Genomic DNA, 23,594 nt, shown 5'->3' with positions numbered 1-23,594 from the left:
ATGCCAAAGTGTACCTGTGGAGAACCAAGGCCATCGTACGTTCGTAAGTGTTCTCTGGAGTCAAGCCCACACCTGATGGAGAAGAAGAATAAAAGGCTTGGGCTGAGCAGGCATCTCAATTACTGGATGAATGGCAGTGCTCAGATAATATGAATTAATCGAGACCAGTAGAGAGTTTAGAGGGTCCAGTGGCTGATATAGTGAGGTTCCTAAAGGCAGAAAACCCATGTTAGCTAACTACATGCAAGCCCTAGAAGATGCTTTTGGCACTGCTGAAAGTTCAGCTGATCTTATGAAGAAGTTCCAGCATAGATTCCAGGAGGAAGGAGAGAAGCCGTCTGCCTACCTTTTCAGGTTAGAGAAGCTGCTGCATTGTTTGTGCCACAAAAGGGGCATTCAAGTGTCTGAGAGAAATTGCTTAAGGGTAGAGCAAGTTGTGAAGGGCGCACTGTCACAAGATATGATTGCTCTACGTATTCAAGTGACCCGCAAAATGCGTCCTCCTCCATCTTTTACTGAGTTACTCAGAGAAGTTAGAGAGGAGGAAAATATGATTGAGGAGTGGAATGTTTCCAAAAGCCAAGTAATGTCTTCAGTGGTAGCCTCTGTTGCTAAGGTGACCCTTGCTGCCTTTTGAGGAACGAGGTGAAAAACCTTCGAGCTGAGTTGACTTGGTGAATGTCTGCTCATGTTTCAGCTAAACGTGACACGTCCATTGGAAAACCCGAACTACCTGTAGGACTTACTAAGCAGAGGAATACTGCTGTAAAGGGTCTTTTGATTAGAGAGCTGACTGGTATTTTCTGTTACAACTGTGGAGAAGATGGACATTTCTAGCGAAACTGTGAGGAATAGGAAAATCTTCAAAAAGTAAGTCAGTGGTTAAAGAGAGAAGAAAAGAAGCAAAACTAGGAAGGAACCCAGTAAAGCAGTGGGCTGGCCTCTTGGAGAGAATACATTCCAATCAGTGTATCAAGGGAAATACTAAAGTGCATAAGACTATTCGGGAAGGTTTAGTGGGACCCAGCTCTAATGTATCCATACAGATTGAAGGTATTTATGCTAGAGGCATACTTGACACAGGTTCTCAAGTTACTTTACAGATCCTTTTACAACCGGTATTTGATGCATTTACCATTGACGCCAGTCAGTGCCTTTGAGATTTGGGGGCTTAGTGATGATGATTACCCATACGATGGTTACTTGTCGTTGAAACTGGAATTTTCAGAAGCAGATGTTAGAGTAGCTGAGACTATTGATATGCCAGTGTTGATCAGCCCAGATTCAGCTGAAAAAAGTGAAGCTACCGTTCTTGTGGAAACAAATACTCCTATTGTGAGAATGCTCCTGGGAGCATGTAAGGAGAAAAATAGAGAGAATTTTTTTGAAAACTTTGTCCATTCACCCAGTGTTCAGAGCTGCTTTTGAGAAGGTGCAAGTTCCTCCTAAGCAGAAAAATTAGCACAGATGAGGAACTGAGTGATACACTCATTTTAAACCTCTCATGTTATGTCCTGGGGAAGTAGCTAGAGTGACAGAGGACACCCCTTTCTGAGAGAGGCCTCACCGGTTAGCACCAGCAGAGGTTGAAGATGTTTGGCAGCGCCTGCTTAAACTGAGGTAAGCTGAGTTCAGTCAGGGGGCAAGAGGAACTGAGTTGCTGGAAGGTACGAGTGATAGACAGGGGGAAACATCCCCAAGTAAAAAGGAACAGCCACAAGGAGTGCCAGAGGCTAAAAAAGTTGAAAATGAGACAGGAAGGTATCAGGGAGACAGGAGACCACTAGCTAAACTGGCATATGATGCACCTGGGAAACAGTGTCATGTCATTCCCAATGGTGAGATATATTACTTCTATTTACAAATGGATTGTGGGTCCTGAAATCACAAAATTCATTTGAATACTAAGATATTAATAATGGTTTGATAAGTTCCAAAGGCTTACAAAAGTCATGAGGGCATGACTATTTTTGGTGGAGGGAGAATGTTATGCCCTGGTTAAGATTTCTACTACTATGCTGTAAGGTATTTTTTATTTTTATTTTTGCAGTTTTCTTTAAAAGCAGTGTGTCTTGTTAGAAAGAGCGTTTTGGCTTCAGCTAAAGAAAAGAAGCCATTTTGTCCCACTTAGGAATGTTGTGTCAGCCACTTGGGTTTGTCTTGGTACCATTTACCCAGTGGGTTGCAATGGAAGGTTCGAGAGAGCTGGGCAGGATCCGATTTCTGAAGGACAGTAATCTGGTTTGGGGTCTTTTGGCAAAAGCTGGGAGCAAGGCACAAGGGAAGATGCTCGTAGAATGCCACTTGAAGCAGAGACCCTGTTGTAAGAAGTAACTTGTGCAGATGAAAAGCAGCCAGTGAGTGAGTGCGCCAGCGAAGGAGTGGAGCTTTGAGGCTTTGACTCCAGAGGCTTCGACGAGAAAAGGCAGAGGACAAGCTTGCTCGCAGTTAGTCTTTAAAATGCCTCCTCAGATGGTGATGTGCCTCTCATGTGAGATGTGGCAGTCTTGGGGGAACGCCCCTCCCCCGCAGAGTCACATCTGCCAGAAGTGCATACAGCTGGGCGATCTGGAAGACCGTGTAAGGAATCTGGAGCAGCAGCTGGATGACCTTCGACTCATAAGGGAGAATGAGGCAGTCATAGATGAGAGCTACAGGGAGGTAGTCACACCTAGGCTGTTGGAAGCAGATCGTTGGGTGACAGTCAGAGGGGGGAAAGCAAAGGTGAGCAGACAGGTAGTGCAGAGCACCCCTGTAGTCATTCCCCTGAATAAAAAGCTTACCATCGTGGATACTGTTGGCGGGGACGACCGACCAGCTGTGAGCCACGGTGGCAGGGCCTCCGGCACTGAGTCTCACCCGGTGGTGCAGAAGGGTGGGACGGAGAAGAGGAGAGCTGTCGTCATTGGAGACTCTATAGTCAGGGGAGCAGACAGAAGATTTTGTGGACATGAGAAGGACACCCACATGGTTTGTTGCCTCCTGGGTGCCAGGGTCCGGGATGTCTCTGACCAGGTGCACGACATCCTGGTACAAGAGGGAAAGCAACCAGAAGTCGTGATACATGTTGGGACCAATGACAGAGGCAGGTAGAGGGATGAGGTCCTGAAGTGTGAGTTTCAGGAACTAGGCAGAAGGCTGAAGAACAGGACCTCAAGGGTGGCGTTCTCAGGATTGCTGCCAGTGCTACATGATAGTGATGGTAAGAATTGGAGGAGATGGCAGCTGAATCCATGGCTGAGGAGTTGCTGCAGGAGGCAGGGTTTTAGATTTTTGGATCATTGGGATCTCTTCTGGGGAAGGTGGGACCTGTACAGATTGGATGGGTTGCACTTGAACTCGAGGGGGACTAATATCCTTGCAGGTAGGTTTGCCAGCATGGTTCGGGAGGGTTTAAACTAATTTGCAAGGGGGATGAGACCCAGAGCGATAGAGCAGTGAAAGAAGTGCATGGAGTAAAGCCAGATCTAACATATAGATAGGTTTTGAGGAAAGAGAAGCAGAATAAACGGTGTGTACCTCAATGCAAGAAGCATCAGGAACAAAGGTGATGAACTGAGAGCTTAGATACATACATGGAATTATGATGTAGTGGCCATTACAGAGACTTGGCTGGCACCAGGGCAGGAATGGATTCTCAATATTCCTGGATTTCAGTGCTTTAAAAGGGATAGAGAGGGCAGAAAAAGGGGAGGAGGGGTGGCATTATTGGTCAGGGATACTATTACAGCTACAGAAAGGGTGGGTAATGTAGCAGGATCCACTTTTGAGTCAATATGGGTGGAAGTCAGGAGCAGGAAGGGAGCAGTTACACTATTGGGAGTATTCTATAGGCGCCCTGGTAGCAGCAGAGATACAGAGGAGCAGATTGGGAGGCAGATTTTGGAAAGGTGCAAAAATAACAGGGTTGTTATCATGGGTGACTTTAACTTCCCTAATACTGATTCGCACCTGATTAGTTCCAAGGGTTTAGATGGGCAGCAGAGTTTGTTAAGTGTGTCCAGGACGGATTCCTGTCGCAGTAGGTTGACAGGCTGACTGGGGGAATGTCATACTAGCTCTAGCACTAGGTAACGAACCGGGTCAGGTCACAGATCTCTCAGTGGGTGAGCATCTGGGGGACAGTGACCACCGCTCCCTGGCCTTTAGCATTATCATGGAAAAGGATAGAATCAGACAGGACAGGAAAATTTTTAATTGGGGAAGGGCAAATTATGAGGCTATAAGGCTAGAACTTGCGGGTGTGAATTGGGATGATGTTTTTGCAGGGAAATGTACTATGGACATGTGGTCGATGTTTACAGATCTCTTGCAGGATGTTAGGGATAAATTTGTCCCGGTGAGGAAGATAAAGAATGGTAGGGTGAAGGAACCATGGGTGACAAGTGAGCTGGAAAATCTAGTCAGGTGGAAGAAGGTAGCATACATGAGGCTTAGGAAGCAAGGATCAGATGGATCTATTGAGGAATATAGGGAAGCAAGAAAGGAGCTTAAGAAGGGGCTGAGAAGAGCAAGAAGGGGGCATGAGAAGGCCTTGGCGAATAGGGTAAAAGAAAACCCCAAGGCATTCTTCAATTATGTGAAGAAAAAAAGGATGACAGGAGTGAAGGTAGGACCGATTAGAGATAAAGGTGGGAAGATGTGCCTGGAGGCTGTGGAAGTGAGAGAGGTCCTCAATGAATACTTCTCTTCGGTATTCACCAATGAGAGGGAACTTGATGATGGTGAGGACAATATGAATGAGGTTGATGTTCTGGAGCATGTTGATATTAAGGGAGAGGAGGTGTTGGAGTTGTTAAAATATATTAGGACGGATGAGTCCCCGGGGCCTGAATGAATATTCCCCAGGCTGCTCCACGAGGCGAGGGAAGAGATTGCTGAGCCTCTGGCTAGGATCTTTATATCCTCGTTCTCCACGGAAATGGTACTGGAGGATTGGAGGGAGGCGAATGTTGTCCCCTTGTTCAAAAAAGGTAGTAGGGATAGTCCGGGTAATTATAGACCAGTGAGCCTTACATCTGTGGTGCGAAAGCTGTTGGAAAAGATTCTTAGAGGTAAGATCTATGGGGCATTTAGAGAATCATGGTCTGATCAGGGACAGTCAGCATGGCTTTGTGAAGGGCAGATCATGTCTAACAAGCCTGATAGAGTTCTTTGAGGAGGTGACCAGGCATATAGATGAGGGTAGTGCAGTGGATGTGATCTATATGGATTTTAGTAAGGCATTTGACAAGGTTCCACATGGTAGGCTTATTCAGAAAGTCAGAAGGCATGATATCCAGGGAAGTTTGGCCAGGTGGAATCAGAATTGGCTTGCCTGCAGAAGGCAGAGGATCGTGGTGGAGAGAGTACATTCAGACTGGAGGATTATGACTAGTGGTGTCCCACAAGCATCGGTTCTGGAACCTCTACTTTTCGTGATTTTTATTAACGACCTGGATGTTGGGGTAGAAGGGTGGGTTGGCAAGTTTGCAGATGACTCAAAGGTTGGTGGTGTTGTAGATAGTGTAGAGGATTGTCAAAGATTGCAGAGAGACACTGATAGGTTGCAGAACTGGGCTCAGAAGTGGCAGATGGAGTTCAACCCGGAGAAGTGTGAGGTGGTACACTTTGGAAGGACAAACTCCAAGGCAGAGTACAAAGTAAATGGCAGGATACTTGGTAGTGTGGAGGAGCAGAGGGATCTGGGGGTACATGTCCACAGATCCCTGGAAGTTGCCTCACAGGTGGATAGGGTAGTTAAGAAAGCTTATGGGGTGTTAGCTTTCATAAGTTGAGGGATACAGTTTAAGAGTCGCGATGTAATGATGCAGCTCTATAAAACTCTGGTTAGGCCACACTTGGAGTACTGTGTCCAGTTCTGGTCGCCTCACTATAGGAAGGATGTGGAAGCATTGGAAAGGGTACAGAGCAGACGTACCAGGATGCTGCCTGGTTTAGAGAGTATGCATTATGATCAGAGATTAAGGGAGCTAGGGCTTTACTCTTTGGAGAGAAGGAGGATGAGAGGAGACATGATAGAGGTGTACAGAATAATAAGAGGAATAGATGGAGTGGATAGCCAGCACCTCTTCCCCAGGGCACCATTGCTCAATACAAGAGGACATGGCTTTAAGGTAAGGGGTGGGAAGTTCAAGGGGGATAGTAGAGGAAGGTTTTTTTACTCAGAGAGTGGTTGGTGCGTGGAATGCACTGCCTGAGTCAGTAGTGGAGGCAGATACACTAGTGAAGTTTAAGAGACTGATAGACAAGTATATGGAGGAATTTAAGTTGGGAGCTTATATGGGAGGCAGGGTTTGAGGGTCAGCACAACATTGTGGGCCGAAGGGCCTGTACTGTGCTGTACTATTCCATGTTCTATGAATGGTTCCAAGGAGGAAGTGCCAATGCTCCTGATTAGCCAGTTCGTTTGAGATGGTCTTCGAGTGAAGTTTGAACTGTGGCAGGTGCCTTTCATGCAGAATGTGGGTTCAGAGCATGAGGAAGCTGATACACCCGACTACTCCAGAGATAAGCTCCAACAGTTATGTGCACATTTAGACTGCTTTTCTTTTTCTTTCCTTTTTCTGTTAACTGTTTGTTAAAGTTGACACATTGGTAAATACATTTCCTTTGCAATTTTATGCCAGTGTACAATCTGTTATTTTTCTGGCAAACGATATCTTTACATGGGGCAGTATCTACACAGCATTCACTACAATCAATGTTCCTTAATTGGAACATCCGAACTTTCCTCCTTGGTTGAACATAAATCGTTCTGACCCTAGACATGTGTTGCTCATGGAAAGTGACCTTCTCACTGCTCAGTCACGTGCCTGTTAGCAGAGATTGCTAATGAGACAAGTTTGTATAAAACCCCTGGTGATAGCGTTACAATACTATTGGTGCAAGTGTCTGAGAATGCACCCACAACACAGCTAACAAGTGGCAAAATATTGTCCACACAGCTTCAATGAACCATGAATTCTGGTACTCAGGAAAGACAGCTGGGTATGTGCGTAGAGCACGCACACAGCTTCTACCCCAGGAGTCACATTTTAAATGCATGAACAGTGCAGTGTATTGTTTGAACCTTTAAATTATTAACAATTCACAATTAAAAAGCAGATATTATTATTTAAAATATGCTATGATCATTCATTGTCAACTTTACAAAATTTGACAGACATAAAATGTATTTGCAGTTTAGTGAAAGGGTTAGGTTTTAATGGAACACAGGAGGAGAGCAATGCAAAATAAAAAAGAGAGATAAAGAGCTGTGCTATTAAAGTAGCCAGTGAACAAGAGACCTTCAAAGAATTTTAAGACTGTTGGATGTTAGATGAACGGGTATGTCCAAAGGAAAAGAATAATTCGGAAACAATTGAGACTTTGGGGTGTAGGAGCTAACAAATAATGAGCTTTGGGATTGCAGGTGAAAACAGCTTAGTGAGAAACATGGGCAATACACTTTTGTATGAACTCAGGTTCAGAGGGTGGCAGATGGAGGGCAGGTCAGTTGTAAACAGTTTGAGTATATTATGCACTCTTGATTTATACTATCAAGGATTTATACTGCTCATGGTGTTTTAAAAAAAACTCTGGATTCATCACTTTCCTATAAATTTGTGCTTTTTTAAAAAGAATTAGTAAGGACAAGTGGTGATAGAGAGGTAAAATATGTAAAATAATTACTCCTCAAATTTCAGTTTGTCCACTTGTTTTTATGTAATACTGCTATGCTGTAAACAAAATTATTTGAGAAACTAAGAAAAAATACAAGATTACAAGAACTGCAGCTGCAGTGAAAACAGGATAAAGATGCCAATAGGTTCCACTTAAACAGTGTCATAAAATTCAAAAAGACCCTATTGTCACAAAACAATAGCACTCTTCACCAAACAAGCATGAAGGATATTGTCATCCGCTGATGTTGAATGGTACCACGTGCTGGTCACAGCAACACAATGAATGCTTCTCCACTTTGTGCAACAGAAAGGCATTCATACAGTGACAGTGAGCACAGCTCAACAGTGACTCAGTGTGCCATTCAATCAAACACAAATAATAGGCTGGCTTTGAAAATCTACCCCAGAGACCCAGTGTTGCACTTTGGAAAAGAAGGGAGAATAAAGATATTCTTGTTACAAATGCTTTCTTTAATTTGGACAACTAATTGGACCAGCAATTTATTCTTGTTGGCCATGCTACAAAATACCTGCAATTGTGTTTTAAAATGTATTTCTAAAACAATCTATTATCTATCGTCTCATGTGGGAAATCTTCTTTGCTAAATGTGCACGATCAAAGACCATGGAATTAACAGAGGTGTTATTTCAAATGCACAATACCATTGCCCACAGCCCAAATCAGCCTACATTGTTGCCAGTTGTGAAGAACTCCCCATCCTACCAGGTCACTAACCATCAGCTTCACTGTCCAAATTATCATTTGAAGACTATTTCTGCAAACAAAAATGGGAAAGGATAAGGAAACACTCAATGAGGAGAGGTGAGAAAGATAACATAACTAGAAAGGACAATCCACAAAGGCTCTGCTTGAAGTCAAGATGAGCTTGAGACTTGATATTCATGACATCACTAAGACTTCTTCTTTGCCCAACTCCAATCCTATCTCAGCCCATTTGCTGCCAAAAGGCTCATTTACATTTGTGTTCCCTATTTCAATGAACTCCTGGTCATCTCCTTAGATGTACTCTTGGTAAACTTGAGATTATCCAAAACGTTCTGCTCGCTGCTGCCATCAGAAAGAAGGTACAGGAGCTTTAGGACATGCACCATCAGATTCAGGAACAATCAGTACCCCTCAACCACCCAGGCTCTTGAACCAGAGGAGGTAACTTCACTCAATTTCACTCACCCCATCACTGAACTGTTCCCACAACCTATGGACTCACTTTCAAGGGCTCTTCATCTCATTTGCTCAACAATTATTGCTTATTTATTTACTTATTTTCTCTTGCTTTGTATTTGCACCATTGTTGTCTTTTGCACTTTGGTTGTTATGTCCTATTCAGGGCAAACTTTCATTAATACTGCTGTGCATCTTTTATTTACTGGGATTACGGTAGCATATTGATAATAAATTTACTTTTAATTTCGAGCTCTTAGTTTAGCTTTCATACCCTAATTTGCACCAATAAACCTGAGCTTGCTCCTGACTGAGCAATGCCTGGATTTTAAAATCCCTATGTAATCATGCATTCCTCACACTCTATCCTCTAACCTTAAAAGCATCTCAGATAACAGAATTCCTCAAAATCTGGGTTTAATCAAAAAGTCCAAGTAAAATCACACTGGCAGATATACTTCAGGTGCCAATTCCTTTGGAATCCCTTCCATAATCTCCCTACCTATTCACACTCCTCCTCCTTCTTTTTGACTGAACTTTTTAGTTCTCTATCCTGATATTCCCACCTCTGGCTTCCTGTGAGGCAACTTGGAATTATTCTCTTTGTTAAAAAGGTATACCCAGACAAGTCACATTCTTTTGTACTAACTCCATCAAAGTCCCCAAAATTTGAGCTTTTGCTGCTCAAAAGAACTTTCCCAGATTCTGCAAACTTCCCACAATTAACTCCTTAATGCCAGATATTATTCTGGCAAACTTTCTGTATACTCCAACGTCATAATATCCATTCTGAAATGTGACACCCAGCATCAAACAGCGTACAGCAGCTAAGCCCTAACTAGTGATTGATTCTAAAGCTTCATTGCCTCTGTATTGAATTCCCCTATTTACAAAGTGAAGTAACCCATGTATTTTTTTAAATATATTACTACATCAAAGAATTAATGTACATTACCATCTCCCCTCATCATCACATCCCTCTACTCTCAGCTGTGTTACAGAATGTTACACATTTACATTGTACTACCTTTTTAACACATTTGTCTGCTCTGCTAACTCACATCCATGTTCTATCAGATGCTCAAAGCTTAAAGTAAATTTATTACCAAAGTAAGTAAACGTCACCATAATACCAAAAAGATTCATTTTCGGGAACACAACGGAATCAGTGAAAAACTACAAAGACGGGCAAACAATCAATGGGTAAAAGACAGCCAGTGCATTTACGAAAAATAATAATAATAAATATATAATAAATAATAGTGAGAACATGAGTTGTACAGTCCTTGAAAGTAAGTCCATAGGTTGTGGAATCAGTTTAGCATTGACAGTCCACACGTTAAGTAAGAATAAATAAGTGGCAACAATGCTATTAGAAATTCTTGCCTGTAGCCTCAAAACAGCATACGAGGTTCAGAAATGACTTCACATTGTCCTGTACAAGCATGAGCCAAGTTCAGTAGTAAACACAACATAAGAGTTGAGCAGCCGTGACAACACTACGCCCAGTTTCTATGCCAACAAGCAGCGAAGTCGTGACCCACAGACCTACTATTCAAAATGTAAAGTATCCAGTCTAGGCTGCGTCACACTTCCAATGAACATTTTCCAGTCATCAACTGCAGCAGAACCTGACCGAAAACAGCACGTACCATCATCTCTCCTTCTCAGTATCATTCTTGTTTTAAATGAATGTCCATGACACCCTGCACCAACATATCAATACAGACTTGCATGTTAATTTAATTTAAAAGATGAAAATAAGAAATCATTGTTTGTAGTCATAGTTTCACCACAAGTGAGAGCCAAGTGAAAATGTTTGAATTAGCAGCAGATGCCATATTAGACATTTAATGTAAAGCATTAAGGTATGATTGTAAAACCATGATTTATTCCTGATTTCAATGAAAATGTTTTCTAGAAAACTTTTAAGTAAATCCATGAAACTTGTTCAAGACAGCAATATAGAAGTGTTATAGAAACATAGAAAATAGGTGCAGGAGTAGGCCATTCGGCCCTTCGAGCCTGCACCGCCATTTATTATGATCATGGCTGATCATCCAACTCAGAACCCCGCCCCAGCCTTCCCTCCATACCCCCTGACCCCCGTAGCCACAAGGGCCATATCTAACTCACAAGGGCCATATCTAACTCCAGAAATATTCCAGAATATAATATTCCAGAAATCAGAACTCACCTCCATTTTCAAACTTAAATGCTGCTATACCCTATTCTACTCTTGCCTTCATCTACAACATCATAATAGGTGCAATAAAAAAAGCAAGCAGCAAGAAATCCTTGGGTCAGAGGAATTTGCAGCCATAATAAATGACTGGGGTGGGGCAGTGGGTAGCACTACACTGACTGGAGTCTGCCTGGCTGAGATGTTGATGAGTAAACATTTACAGCTGCAACTGAGCTAAGGACAGTCCAAATCTCCACTGTGCCATAAAGGAATATTAAATCAAAATCATGCAGCATTTGTGGAAGTACTGGGAATCAGTGAATTTCTAATATAACAATGAAAACACTTAAAAGGCACATTATTGGCTGTAGACTGCTATAGAACATCTTAAAAACTGCAAAAGATGATATACTAATTTAAGATTGTTTCCTCACCTAGCAAAGAAGCTTTGCAATGGCACAAATTCCAGAGTTCCACACACATCAGATGCTCTTTACTGTGCATTTATTCTGAACTGGTTACTAACTTCTACTCAAATAGCTTTCAATGTACCTCCACCACCACACTTCGCCCTGAAATTCTACATTATCACCAATTTATGCATACTTGTTCAACATATAGAAACAAATCATAACCTTATGATAAAAATGATTCTACTAAACCCAGAATGAAAACTCATCTCAATTCAGATACTCAAAAAGCCGCAAGCCAAATTGGAATTGAGATTTCTAATTTCCTACTAAGTAATCATATTTGTAACGAGAAACAATACATAAGCCAACTAGAAATAAAATTATAGTCTACTCAAATGCATTTTGAACAGTTCCGTTTAAATTCATTGATCATATATCCTACTTTAGATTTGGGCCGGAATCTCTCAGATTTCTGTTGAATCATGTTTTATGTCCCAAATTTCTTTCAGAAACAAGCCAGCTGTTTTTTTTCTGATTTAGTTCCCCAACAGCACTCATCAAATAATTTCTCCTCCAATACCTACCTCCTGCTTAACATTTTCAACACAAACTTATTACGCCCATGTTAACTTACTTGATATGAAGACCAGCAAGGAAGGATGGGCTGTCTTCTTGAACCAATGTAGTCTTTGTGGTCTAAGTACTCAGATTTCAATGACTTTGATCCAATGAAACGAAGGTACAGTGCATCTAAGCCAGGAAGTTAGTGTGTTAAAGTCCTACAGAACAGAAAAAAGCCCTTCCATCCACCTTTTTGCCTGTCCACATTAATCACATTTGTACACATCTGGACCATATTCTTTGAAGCCTTCCCTAATTAAGCATTTGTCAATGTATCTGATTCTAGCTCCTACTCTAACAGCACATTCCAGATATCAACCTGTGTTTTAAAAAAAACTTACCTTCCCCTTCTGATCCCCTATAAAACTCTCTCAGTCTCACCTTAAATCTGTACCTTATGTTTGGTATTCCCACTATCTACCCCATCTCTGCTTTTCATAATCTCCTATCAGGTCACCCATGGCCTCCTTCACCGCAGGGAAAGCAAGCCCAGCCTTATGCAATTGCTCCCAATAACTAAATATTTCAATCCAGGCAACATCCTGGTGAATCCCCTCTGTACTCCCCACACAATCTCATCCTTTCTTTAGTGTGATGATCAGAAGTACTTTGTAAAGGTGCTACATAACATCGAAACTCTCATATCCTATGTCTTATGTCCTGTTGCCATATGCCCTCTTAACAAACCTTTATGGCTTGCGTTTCCAAATGCATTGCAGCTTGGATTAGAACAAAAGGGTAGCTACTCCACATATCTGTTGTACTTATTCTTCAGTAGCTGAGGGTCAATATTGTGAAATATCCTGATAAAGAAACATAAGTTAATTGCTGCAGTGCATCTGGCAGATATGGATCAATGTAGAATATTTGTGGCACTGAAGACAATTCAAATCAAGCTTTTTCAGATGGGTTAATAATGGCAGTTTGGGTGGTGGGGTGCAGATACGTCTCTACCAAAGGAGGTGTAAGGTGTTTCTTCCCTCCACTAGCCTGTAGGTTACCCGTGGCTAAAGTGCAGCACCTGCTTAGCCGCCCCCCATTCAGGGTCAGCACAACATTGTGGGCCGAAGGGCCTGTAATGTGCTGTAAATTTCTATGTTCTATGTAAGACCTGGTTATGTGACCACTGGCGCCAGGCAGACAATTTTTGAAGAGTATTGATAATTGCTGGGGTCACCTGTCTTGTAAAGACAATGTCTAGAAAAAGGCAATGGTAACCACTTTGGTTGAAATATTTGCCAAGAACAATCATGGTCATAGAAAGATCATGATTGCCCATGTCATACAACACAACACATAACAAATGAACAAATAATAGCAGGGTTTATGGAGAGGAATAATGATGGCAAAAGCTGTTAAAAATATCAGTAAAGACCACTAGTTCATTGGAAATGATATTAAGAAAGTGGGTCAACATCAGAGAAATCTTCAGGTTATTCACTTGCTCCCAATCTGTGTGCTACAATCTGCCATGCAACTCAACAAATCTGGTTTCAGATTGTTCTGAGACACTATAGGCTTTACTTTATTTTAGTAGGTCTTAATCCATTTGTCTCAACAGAGCCTTCCTCAATTCTGCATTTCCAATTGCACATGAAATCTTGTCAAAGATCAACAGGTCCACGAGACTTCCGAAGTAACAATTTACATACACCATCTTACACAAGATTCTTAAGTATACAATAAAATATCTCTGCGTTCACCCACAGTCTCCTGAAAACTTGCAATAATACAATGAACAAATTCATGTAGTGTTGCTGTAATTGTAAAAGCGTTTGAGATTCTCTTCCAAAATCTTATTGGTTGATTTGCTTATTCAGTATACCTCTCGCCTCTGTCTGACAGATACAAATAAATCCTCAATTTTGTTCTCAACTCAATTAAGCTGAGTTTATAACTATGTGTACAAGTTTAGGTCAGGCATAAGTACAATGAAAACTAAAATTAGAAGAGCCACATTACCATAACATTAAAACCTGAGCTGACAATGACCAGCTGTACTTACCCCAGCTCAGGAACTTCTTTCAATTTCCACTAAATCAGCATAAATATAACAAATAAGCTGTTTAATTTCTGGAGTGCATCAGATTAAATACTAGTCAAAAATGGAAGATGTGGCAATAGGATACTAATCATTCTGACTTGCATGAGAAAATGAGGCCAGTCAGCACAGCAGGAGCTGACGTGAACCCAAGTCAGAATATACAGTTGAAGTCAGAAGTTTACATACACCTTAGCCAAATAAACTCAGTTTTTCACAATTCTTGACATTTAATCCCAGAAAACATTCCCTGTCTGAGGTCAGTTAGGATCACTACCCTGTAATTTATTTTAAGAATGTGAAATGTCAGAATAATAGTAGAGAGAATGATTTATTTCAGCTTTTATTTCTTTCATCACTTTCCCAGTGGGTCAGAAGTTTACATACACTTTGTTAGTATTTGGTAGCATTGCCTTTAAGTTGTTTAACTTGGGTCAAACGTTTTGGGTAGCCTTCCACAAGCTTCTCACAGTAAGTTGCTGGAATTTTGTTCCATTCCTCCAGATGGAACTGGTGTAACTGAGTCAGGTTTGTAGGCCTCCTTGCTCGCACATGCCCTTTCAGTTCTGCCCACAAATCTTCTATCGGATTGAGGTCAGAAAATGATGTCAAATCTGGTTCATCCTTGGGAGCAATTTCCAAATGACTGAAGGTACCACATTCATCTGTACAAACAATAATACACAAGCATAAACACCATGGGACCACGCAGTTGTCATAGCGCTCAGGAAGGAGACGCATTCTGTTTCCTACAGATGAACGTACTTTGGCATAAAAAGTGCAAATCAATCCCAGAAAAACAGCAAAGGACCTTGTGAAGATGCTGGAAGAAACAGGTAGACAAGTATCTATATCCACAGTAAAACGAGTCCTATATCGACATAACCTAAAAGGCTGCTCAGCAAGGAAGAAGCCACTGCTGCAAAACTGCCATAAAAAAAAGCCAGACTACAGTTTGCAAGTGCACATGGGGACAAAGACCTTACTTTTTGGAGAAATGTCCTCTGGTCTGATGAAACAAAAATTGAACTATTTGGCCATAATGACCATCGTTATGTTTGAAGGAAAAAGGGTGAAGCTTGCAAGTCGAAGAACACCATCCCAACCATGAAGCATGGGGGTGGCAGCATTATGTTGTGGGGGTGCTTTTCTGCAGGAGGGACTGGTGCACTTCACAAAATAGATGGCATCATGAGGAAGGAAAATTATGTGGATATATTGAAGCAACATCTCAAGACATCAGCCAGGAAGTTAAAGCTCGGTCACAAATGGGTCTTCCAAATGGACAATGAACCCAAGCATACTTCCAAAGTTGTGGCAAAATTGCTTAAGGACAACAAAGTCAAGGTATTGGAGTGGCCACCACAAAGCCCTGACCTCAAACTGATAGAAAATTTGTGGGCAGAACTGAAAAAGTGTGTGCGAGCAAGGAGGCCTACAAACCTGACTCAGTTACACCAGTTCCAGCTGGAGGAATGGAACAAAATTCCAGCAACTTACTGTGAGAAGCTTGTGGAAGGCTACCCAAAATGTTTGACCCAAGCTAAACAATTTAAAGGCAATGCTACCAAATACTAACAAAGTGTATGTAAACTTCTGACCCACTGGGAAAGTGATGAAAGAAATAAAAGCTGAAATAAATCATTCTCTCTACTATTATTCTGACGTTTCACATTCTTAAAATAAAGTACAGGGTAGTGATCCTAACTGACCAAAGACAGGGAATGTTTTCTCGGATTAAATGCCAGGAATTGTTAAAAACTGAGTTTAAATGTATTTGGCTAAGGTGCATGTAAACTTCTGACTTCAACTGTATACCCACCTTGAGTTCAACACATCCATGGTCACTGAAAATCAAAACAAAAACTGCAGATGTTGATAATCTGAAATTAAAGTAGAAAATGCTGGAAAATACTCAGCAAATCTGGCAGCATCCATGGAAAAAAGAGTCAACAGTTTGGGTCAGTAAACCTTTTTTAGACCTGAAAAAGAGATGCAGGCTAGGAGAGAAGGTGGGGAGGGTTGTTCTGCATGTCAGTGATAGGACACGCTTAGAGAGCAATTTATATATTTTTTTTAAATTGCAGACACTAGAAATTTTAAATAAATGGTCAGATCAAGTTGCTAAACTTGAACTGAATACAAGGAGAAAATCCTCCTTCCATTGCTTACAGGTATATGACAAGTTACTTGAATGTTGATGTATGATAACTACATATGTATGGAGTCTTTTTTATGTATAGGATGTTATAATGATGTCAGAAGAAATGAATGTTCACAGTAAAGAATGAGGTGTGAATCAAACACCCTTCTTTCTTCCGGATAGTGTGGAGATGGTCTACCATGGGATTCTTGACTTGTGCATTGTAGATTGTGGAAAGGCTTTAGGGTGTTAGCGAGTCTATGATTGTTCTTATAGTATATCATTTATATGGCTGTTCCAGCTGGGGTTCTGGTCCATGGTGACCCCTAAGATTTTGTAATGGGCTTCACACTGGTAATGTCACAGCATGTCAAGGATAGGTAGCTGGGCTCCCTCTAAAAAAGGATCAAGCAAGTTGAGGAAGTGTCCTTTCTTCCAAAATAATCTCAAGTGAAAGATAAAACTGTCATCCAAAACTGCACACAGAAGAAATTTATGAATAAGAACATTTTAATTACCTTACATTTATTTTTGAAACCCATGAGCTCACTATATAAACTGGTAATTTGGTACAATACAGCTTTAAAAAAACAAATAACCTGGAAACTTATAATACATATTTTCAACACTACCCTTTATAGCCTGATATTATAGTTGGCCTACTCATCCACCCGCTCAAATTCAAATGATTCATTAATTGTTATTTCAGCCTCAAGGTTACCGCAACTTACTTGAATGTAAAGTTACCTATGAATTAATGTAAAAATTACATGGCCAGGTGATTGATTGCTTGTGAATTAATCTCTGTTATTTAATATTATGTATTGAGATGGTGCACGGAACAGGCCCTTCGAGACATGCCGCACAACAATCCCCCAGTTTAATCCTGGCCTAGTCACAGGAGAATTTACAATGACCAACTAACCGACCAACTGGTACATCTTTGGACTGTGGGAGGAAACCGGAGTACCCGGATGTCCATCACTTTGAAACAGTCCTTGAATCATCCACTCATAATTTCACTCCATTTACCCATGATCTTGCCTACAGGTCTGTGCAGAATAGAAATGGCTCAACCTATCCATGGCAATCACGATGCCTATCTAATCTAAGTCCATTTGCCCACATTAGGCCCATATTTTTCAACTCCTTTCCTATCCAAGTACTAGTCTAAATGTTCTTTAAACATTGTAATTGTATGTAAATCTACCACTTTCTCAACTTGCACCTCAGATCTTCTTTAACTTTCTCCCCTCTAACCCTTAACCTATGCCCTCCAGTTACAGACTCCTTCCACCCTAGATTTTTCCTAACTATTTACTCTATCTAGGCCCAACACTTCTATAAAAGTCTCTAAGGTATTATTTCTGCATAATTTCATATTTTTTATAATTCCCAGGATATGGCCTCTAATTAGCAATGCCACCCTAAACTGATCAGACAACAAGTTCGATTTAATAGAGTGTTTTATTTAATCACAATGAACTGTTGAGCCCCATTAATGTGGGACAAGTAGAATTTTCAGCGACTATAGCTTGAGTGGGGCCATCTTCCATCTCAGCAAATCTCTGACCAAAATCAGTTGGGTGCTTACGACAAAACCAAGGGGATGGAAATTTCACATAAGTAACCCATAAGGGCTCGAACACAAAATATTTCTTTGTTGCAATTGGGTATTCCACCTCTGCATTACACTACCACCTGTTAAACCACTCAACACTACAGGGAGTTGCTACAATGTTCCACTTTCTGTCTAACATTTCTTACCATGATTACCAGACAAAGAATTGAATTGACAAGTTGAACCGCTAGAGAGATTATTCAAATTAACATTATGTGCATATTAATTTGGCTTTCTTGCACAAAGTCTCACTTAGTAATCTTTTGATAATTTGTTTAATAGGCACCAGAAGTAAAATATTTGCAGTTGAGACAAAACTCCATTTCTCATAACCTAACGCACTTCACCACAAAATGCACACATGCCTTCAAGCGCATATTACAAGTTTAAGATTCTGGAATAGAAGCTGAATCTGGCCCTCTGAGTCAACAGTGAGAATGGTATCTACTGCATTACGGCTGATATTTAATTGTATGACAGATCTGCATTTCCGTTTCTGAACTAATCCTCGGTGCTTAGCTGGCATTTGCAGTGTCTAAAAGAAAGCCAAACAGCAGAGTAAGACCCTACAGATAATCCCTCATAGATCATCAGATGATCACCACATGGTGACTGACAGTGTTATAATCCTTTCTAATCCCCTCTCAATGTTGATAACATCAAGTCATTGTAATGAATCTAACTGCTCAGAATTGGGAAGTGAACTGTCATAATGCAGATCATTCAGGAACTTTATTGGAAACAAACAAAACAAGATGATTGCGGTTTAATTAGAGGGAAACTATCTGGTGCCTTCACACCTGATCACTGACCACTAATTCCTTCATGAAGGATCAGACAGCATGTGCAGGTGAAGGCATGTGTGCAAATGTTATATTGTGTTTAATCAAGATAAGTATTAAACTTGTCTACAATTGAGCATCCTCTTGATAAACAGTGACTGTTTCACACATAAGGGATAGGACTCACCAACCTGGACCAAATACACCACAGCAGATTTGGCAGAATGCTGGTGATTAGGTCGGTATGTTTGAGAAAATTAATGTAGATAAAATCTCTCAATTATAAATGCATAACCAAGACTCCTAGATGAGAATGGTTGCAGAATGGGGTCTATCAGTATGCTGAAATAATACTCTCTTTCGAACGAAGTGGCACTATTGACATCTTTGAACAATATTGAGTTTTATCTCTCCAAAAGAGAAAAAAATGGACTATTAATGACTAATTTTACTCTGGGAACTGGAGGGCTCACATCAGATACACGTGTGCATCCTAGTGCCAACTTTCCAGTTTTGTTTCATTCCCAGACACAAATAACTGAGAAATTATATGGCATTTTTATGCCAAGAGGAATAGCACATCAATTCTGACTAAGATAACATCAATTCCACTTCCCATTCACACTCTGATATGTCCGTCCATCGCCTCCTCTACTGTCGCAATGAGGTAGAAAGACTTAGTAGGTAAGAGAGCATCTATGGGCAGAAACAATTTCAGTCTGTTGATATTTTGTCTTGTTTTTAAATTTTCTCTTCATACTTACATCATCTGGTCTATTTTCTATGAATTATACAAAACTTTGATTTTTAAAAATTTTAAGTCTGTTGGAGCAGTCCAAAAGTACCACCAATTTTTGCTTGAACTCAATCTCCTTTCTTTAAAAAAGGTTTTTAAATCAAAATGGTTCTAGGTATTTTCACACATGCTTCCTTAGGGTGACAGATTAATTGGTATTTTTGTCACTTTCATGGTCCTCACCAAAGAATATGGATGTTATGCCAAGGAAATTATGATGCAAATCCATACCCCATAGTTCAATCTTTTGGTATTCAAAATCTCCTTCATTGCCTCTTGTTTTATATGCAAATGCTCATTTCAGGATATGTTCATATTTCATACATGACTAAATCTGCAATAATGACCAGATATAACAGTAGCTTTGCTGATCAAAGTTGGTGAGCTAGAGTAGCTGAATTGACAAGTTTACATTGCATATGTGAATAATGGAATCAATTCAATTTGTACAAATCATTTCATCTTTTCCTCCGCACCTCATTAGAATCTACTGTAGTTTCTTGCCATGTCTAGAATATAGTTCACAGAGGCAAGACTCTCTCGTGCTATACTCTTGGACAGCTGTGTGTAGACAGAGCCTTTGACCTTGCCAGTAGCAATGTTGCACTACTCCCAAACTGCTGACTTGTGCACTATTAAGGCATTACTGCAATATCACAGAATTATTCAATGGAAGACATTCCATACCACAAACATGCAGACAGCAAGCAAATTGTGCAAGTATTCAAAATACTTAGGACACTTACCACCCATAAGACGCAAAGTATGAATTAACCCAAGAGCTTGTTTCAATGAAAAATAAAGAAGCAGTATTATAAACAACATAAACATTAATGGTGATACCTGGAAGTGCTTTGCTTTTATTTGTTCACTTATCCATTTATCTCCCCACCATCACTGTACTAACTCCTTAACTTCAGCTATAACCATTTTCATTTAGTGTTACTGGGCTATTCTTAAATTGATGTGCATAATGTTCCATGTAATATTTATGAAGGTTCTATCTATTAAACAGAGATCCTGCCTGAAGTGAAAATATTTGGAAGAACAGCCTAGGGTTTCAACCCAATATCTTAGCCAATATTTATCCTTCAACTAACAAACTGATTATCTGCTCAATATCAAATTGCTGTTTATGGGGACTTGCCAGGCCAAGTTACAACAGTGACCATATTTCGAAGTACTTCAATAGCTGCAAAGCAGGTTAGGTTGTTGAGATCATGAAAGGCACTGTACAGATTTTTTTTCCAATTTACACTAAAACAGAGAAGTGGAGGAACTCAGCAGGTCAAACAGCATCTGCACACGTTTCAATTTGAAGTCTCTATCAGCACTAGGAACATTTGTTTCACCCTATCCCCTACCAAGCTCTGTACACACACTCCCACTAAGCTCCATCTTCCCATTATTCCCTCCCCATCTGGTTCCATCTTTAATCTACCAGCTTCTATCACATCTTCTCTCATACACGGCAAAACTACTTCTTTCCCCTCAGTACTGATTCAGGGTCTTACTCCTGTTGCCTGCAAAGAAGCTGCTTGAATGGCTGAGTTCTACCAGTCTGCTTTTTGTTTCATATCTCAGCATCTTCAGTCTCTTCATGTATCGTTTTAAGTATCTTCTGCATGATGATGAGTATAACAGAAAATAAGAGCCATATCAACCTCCCTCAGCTGCTGAGCCATTTTAAGTTGCTTCACAAAAGAAATCAGATACCATCTCTCTGATGACATGCTCCATATGTCTTAACACTAAGAAAAATGATCACATTTTGGGTGTACTGTTACAAATACCAATCTCTGTCTTGCTAAGTCTTGAATGGAGTTTATATATACACATGTACTTTTCTGCAAGGTCACCAGATAAGAACTCCATTTCACCACCCCCTTCCCGCCCCCTCCCACAATCCAGACAATAGCACCCATAACTGACATTATTATGACTTACGTTAGCATGCTCAGTACAAATCCAAAACTGAACCCCAGACTTCTAATGCATGCTGATTTGTAGTGTATTCACCCTGTCTACTAAAGTAGCTGGATCAGAATTCTTTACAGAATGTTGAAATGTTGCTAATAGTGAACCTCGCACATGCAGAAATAAACTGAGTTTACAATGTAAACGCAGTCAAGGTTCTTGACAAGAATACCCTTATAACTAAGTAAAACATATCCTTTATCTGATAAAAGCAATGCTACAGGAATATAAGAGCTGTGCTTTGTTAAAAAGCATTTGTACAAAGCCTCCAAGGTTTCTGTCTTTCTAGGATATTCACTTGCTCCATATATCAAATTACTGTTGCCAACAAACCCACACCAACACTTTAGGCAATCAATTATAATTCGAAATTGGAGGACGGGTTTACTTTGCAGAAGACAGAGAGTTTTACACTGGTAATTGCCAAATATTCTACCTCCAGTTTAGGAGCACAATGAAGATGCAGCATTTCTCAGCTGTTATTCCCAAGTCACATGAAAAAAATCAGATGACAGCCTACTGGTCTTCTAATGGGCCTAACTTTGGCAAACGAAATACAATGAGGAGATAAATGCAAGGACGGCTACACAAGCCTCATAATTCCTGCTTTCTACTCCTGGATCTTGCACATTGGTAAGAAGGTAGCAAATAGGATGTTAGTCTTTAATGTACCGAGTCAGACCACAAAAGAAATAAAATTAGAGTTTTGGGAGGAACTTCTTTCGTGTGCACCAGAGCTCCATACAGCTAAAGATAGTGTGGATTCTCAGGGTTAATTCTTGAGTTAATTCGGGTAACCCTATAAGGAGGGGATTTGCCTAAACACAGGTTTAGGGAATGAATTCATTAAAATTTACAGAAATTCCTCCATTCTGTATATAAGTTAGAATTTAAGCTTCCAGTGACCAGTTATTAGGGCACATTCTGGAGTTAACTTATATAGAAAATGTTAACTTCAGCAACCTATTTTCAGCACCTTTTATTTGTCTAAGCACAGAAGTCAAAGTGGAATTCAATGATTTTTCTGGTTACCGACATCCCTCATATGTGTTATAATGGATTGGTTCTGTCACAAAGCCACCAACCAGTAATACTAAACGAATCTTTTTCTCTCTACAAATACCCCAGTATTAGCTTTTGTTTCAGATTTCCAGCAACTGCTAGATTATGCATCTCACAATTTCAATTTTTTTTTGTTCCTTTTCTTCCTCTGCCAACATTGCAAGCAGGAAAACCTTGGTTTCACCCCCATCTCCACCCCTCTCCCTCTGCAACTTAAAACATTTGTTTTTTTTTCCACTCTTCCAATTCTGATGAAAAGGCTATTGACTATGTTTCTCTCTCACAGATGCTGCCTGAGTTGCTAATTATTTCCAACATTTTCTATTTTTGTTGGAAAATTCTAAAAGTATTGTAAAGGTAAAGGGTGAATAGCTGATTCAACCAGCTGGAGTCATAGCTTCTAAAAATAGCAGCCACGGCCTCAAGGTAAGCAAATCATGATTTAAAATTGAGATAGAAACACTTTTCCACAGAGAAGGTTATAAATTGTTGGATTTCTCCTGGGGCTCTGGATGCTAAGAAATTCAAGGTTTTGACATTCTGAGGATATAGTTATAGAACGACAAAGTGGACTTGAGGCACAAGATCAACCATGATCTCATTAAACAGCAGAGTAAGCTAAAGAGATGCAAGTCCTATGCCAGGTTCCATTCTTTGGGCCCTTGTCCATTAACTCTAACCAATGACTGCAACAGCTGCTATTCACCTCTGACTCAAACAGTTGGAAATAACATGGAGGTGCAAGGCACATACAATATGCAACAGTATAATGCCAATGTCGGGCTAGGTAGGATGAATTTTAAATATATTCCATGCATAAGCCTTAGCATGTTGAAAGAAAGTTAAGTCTATTAGGTAAAAATCAAAAAGACCCAGGGGTTGAAGCAACCTTGTAGTTACAGCAGTAATTACAATTCTTATACTGATGTTTAAAATATGAGAAAGAACAGTAGTAACTAAACCACACAAGAAAGTGATGGGAAGAAAAGGGTGTTAAGATCAACAAAATAATACAGGTCTAACAACTCGAAGGCCACATGGAATAGACCGGCAAACTTCAATAGATCTGTTGCTAGGATTTTAGGGAAACATAATGGTGGACA

At 40.4% G+C, this 23,594-nt stretch overlaps 1 protein-coding gene across 6 annotated transcripts in view; it reads right to left on the bottom strand.

Moving 5' to 3' along the window:
* pacs2 (phosphofurin acidic cluster sorting protein 2) overlaps window positions 1–23,594 on the bottom strand; it is a 303,100-nt gene that overhangs the window by 143,984 nt on the left and 135,522 nt on the right. Inside the window, exon 1 of one of the 6 annotated variants that reach the window (XM_072265328.1) lies at window positions 10,237–10,312. The exons of 4 other annotated variants lie outside the window; for them this stretch is intronic. Coding sequence is in view for 1 of the 2 variants with exons in the window: in XM_072265316.1 (XP_072121417.1) it covers window positions 15–34 (20 nt within the window). In the remaining variant the exon portion in view is untranslated. Of the gene's footprint in view, window positions 1–14; window positions 56–10,236; window positions 10,313–23,594 lie in introns of those variants that run through there. One more of the 6 variants, XM_072265316.1, reaches the window with a different exon arrangement.

This window comes from Mobula birostris, chromosome 1, assembly GCF_030028105.1.
Source record: "Mobula birostris isolate sMobBir1 chromosome 1, sMobBir1.hap1, whole genome shotgun sequence".
Classification (NCBI taxonomy): Eukaryota; Metazoa; Chordata; class Chondrichthyes; order Myliobatiformes; family Myliobatidae; genus Mobula; species Mobula birostris.
Note: the sequence above shows the minus strand (reverse complement) of the source record. Positions and strands in the feature narration are given on the sequence as shown.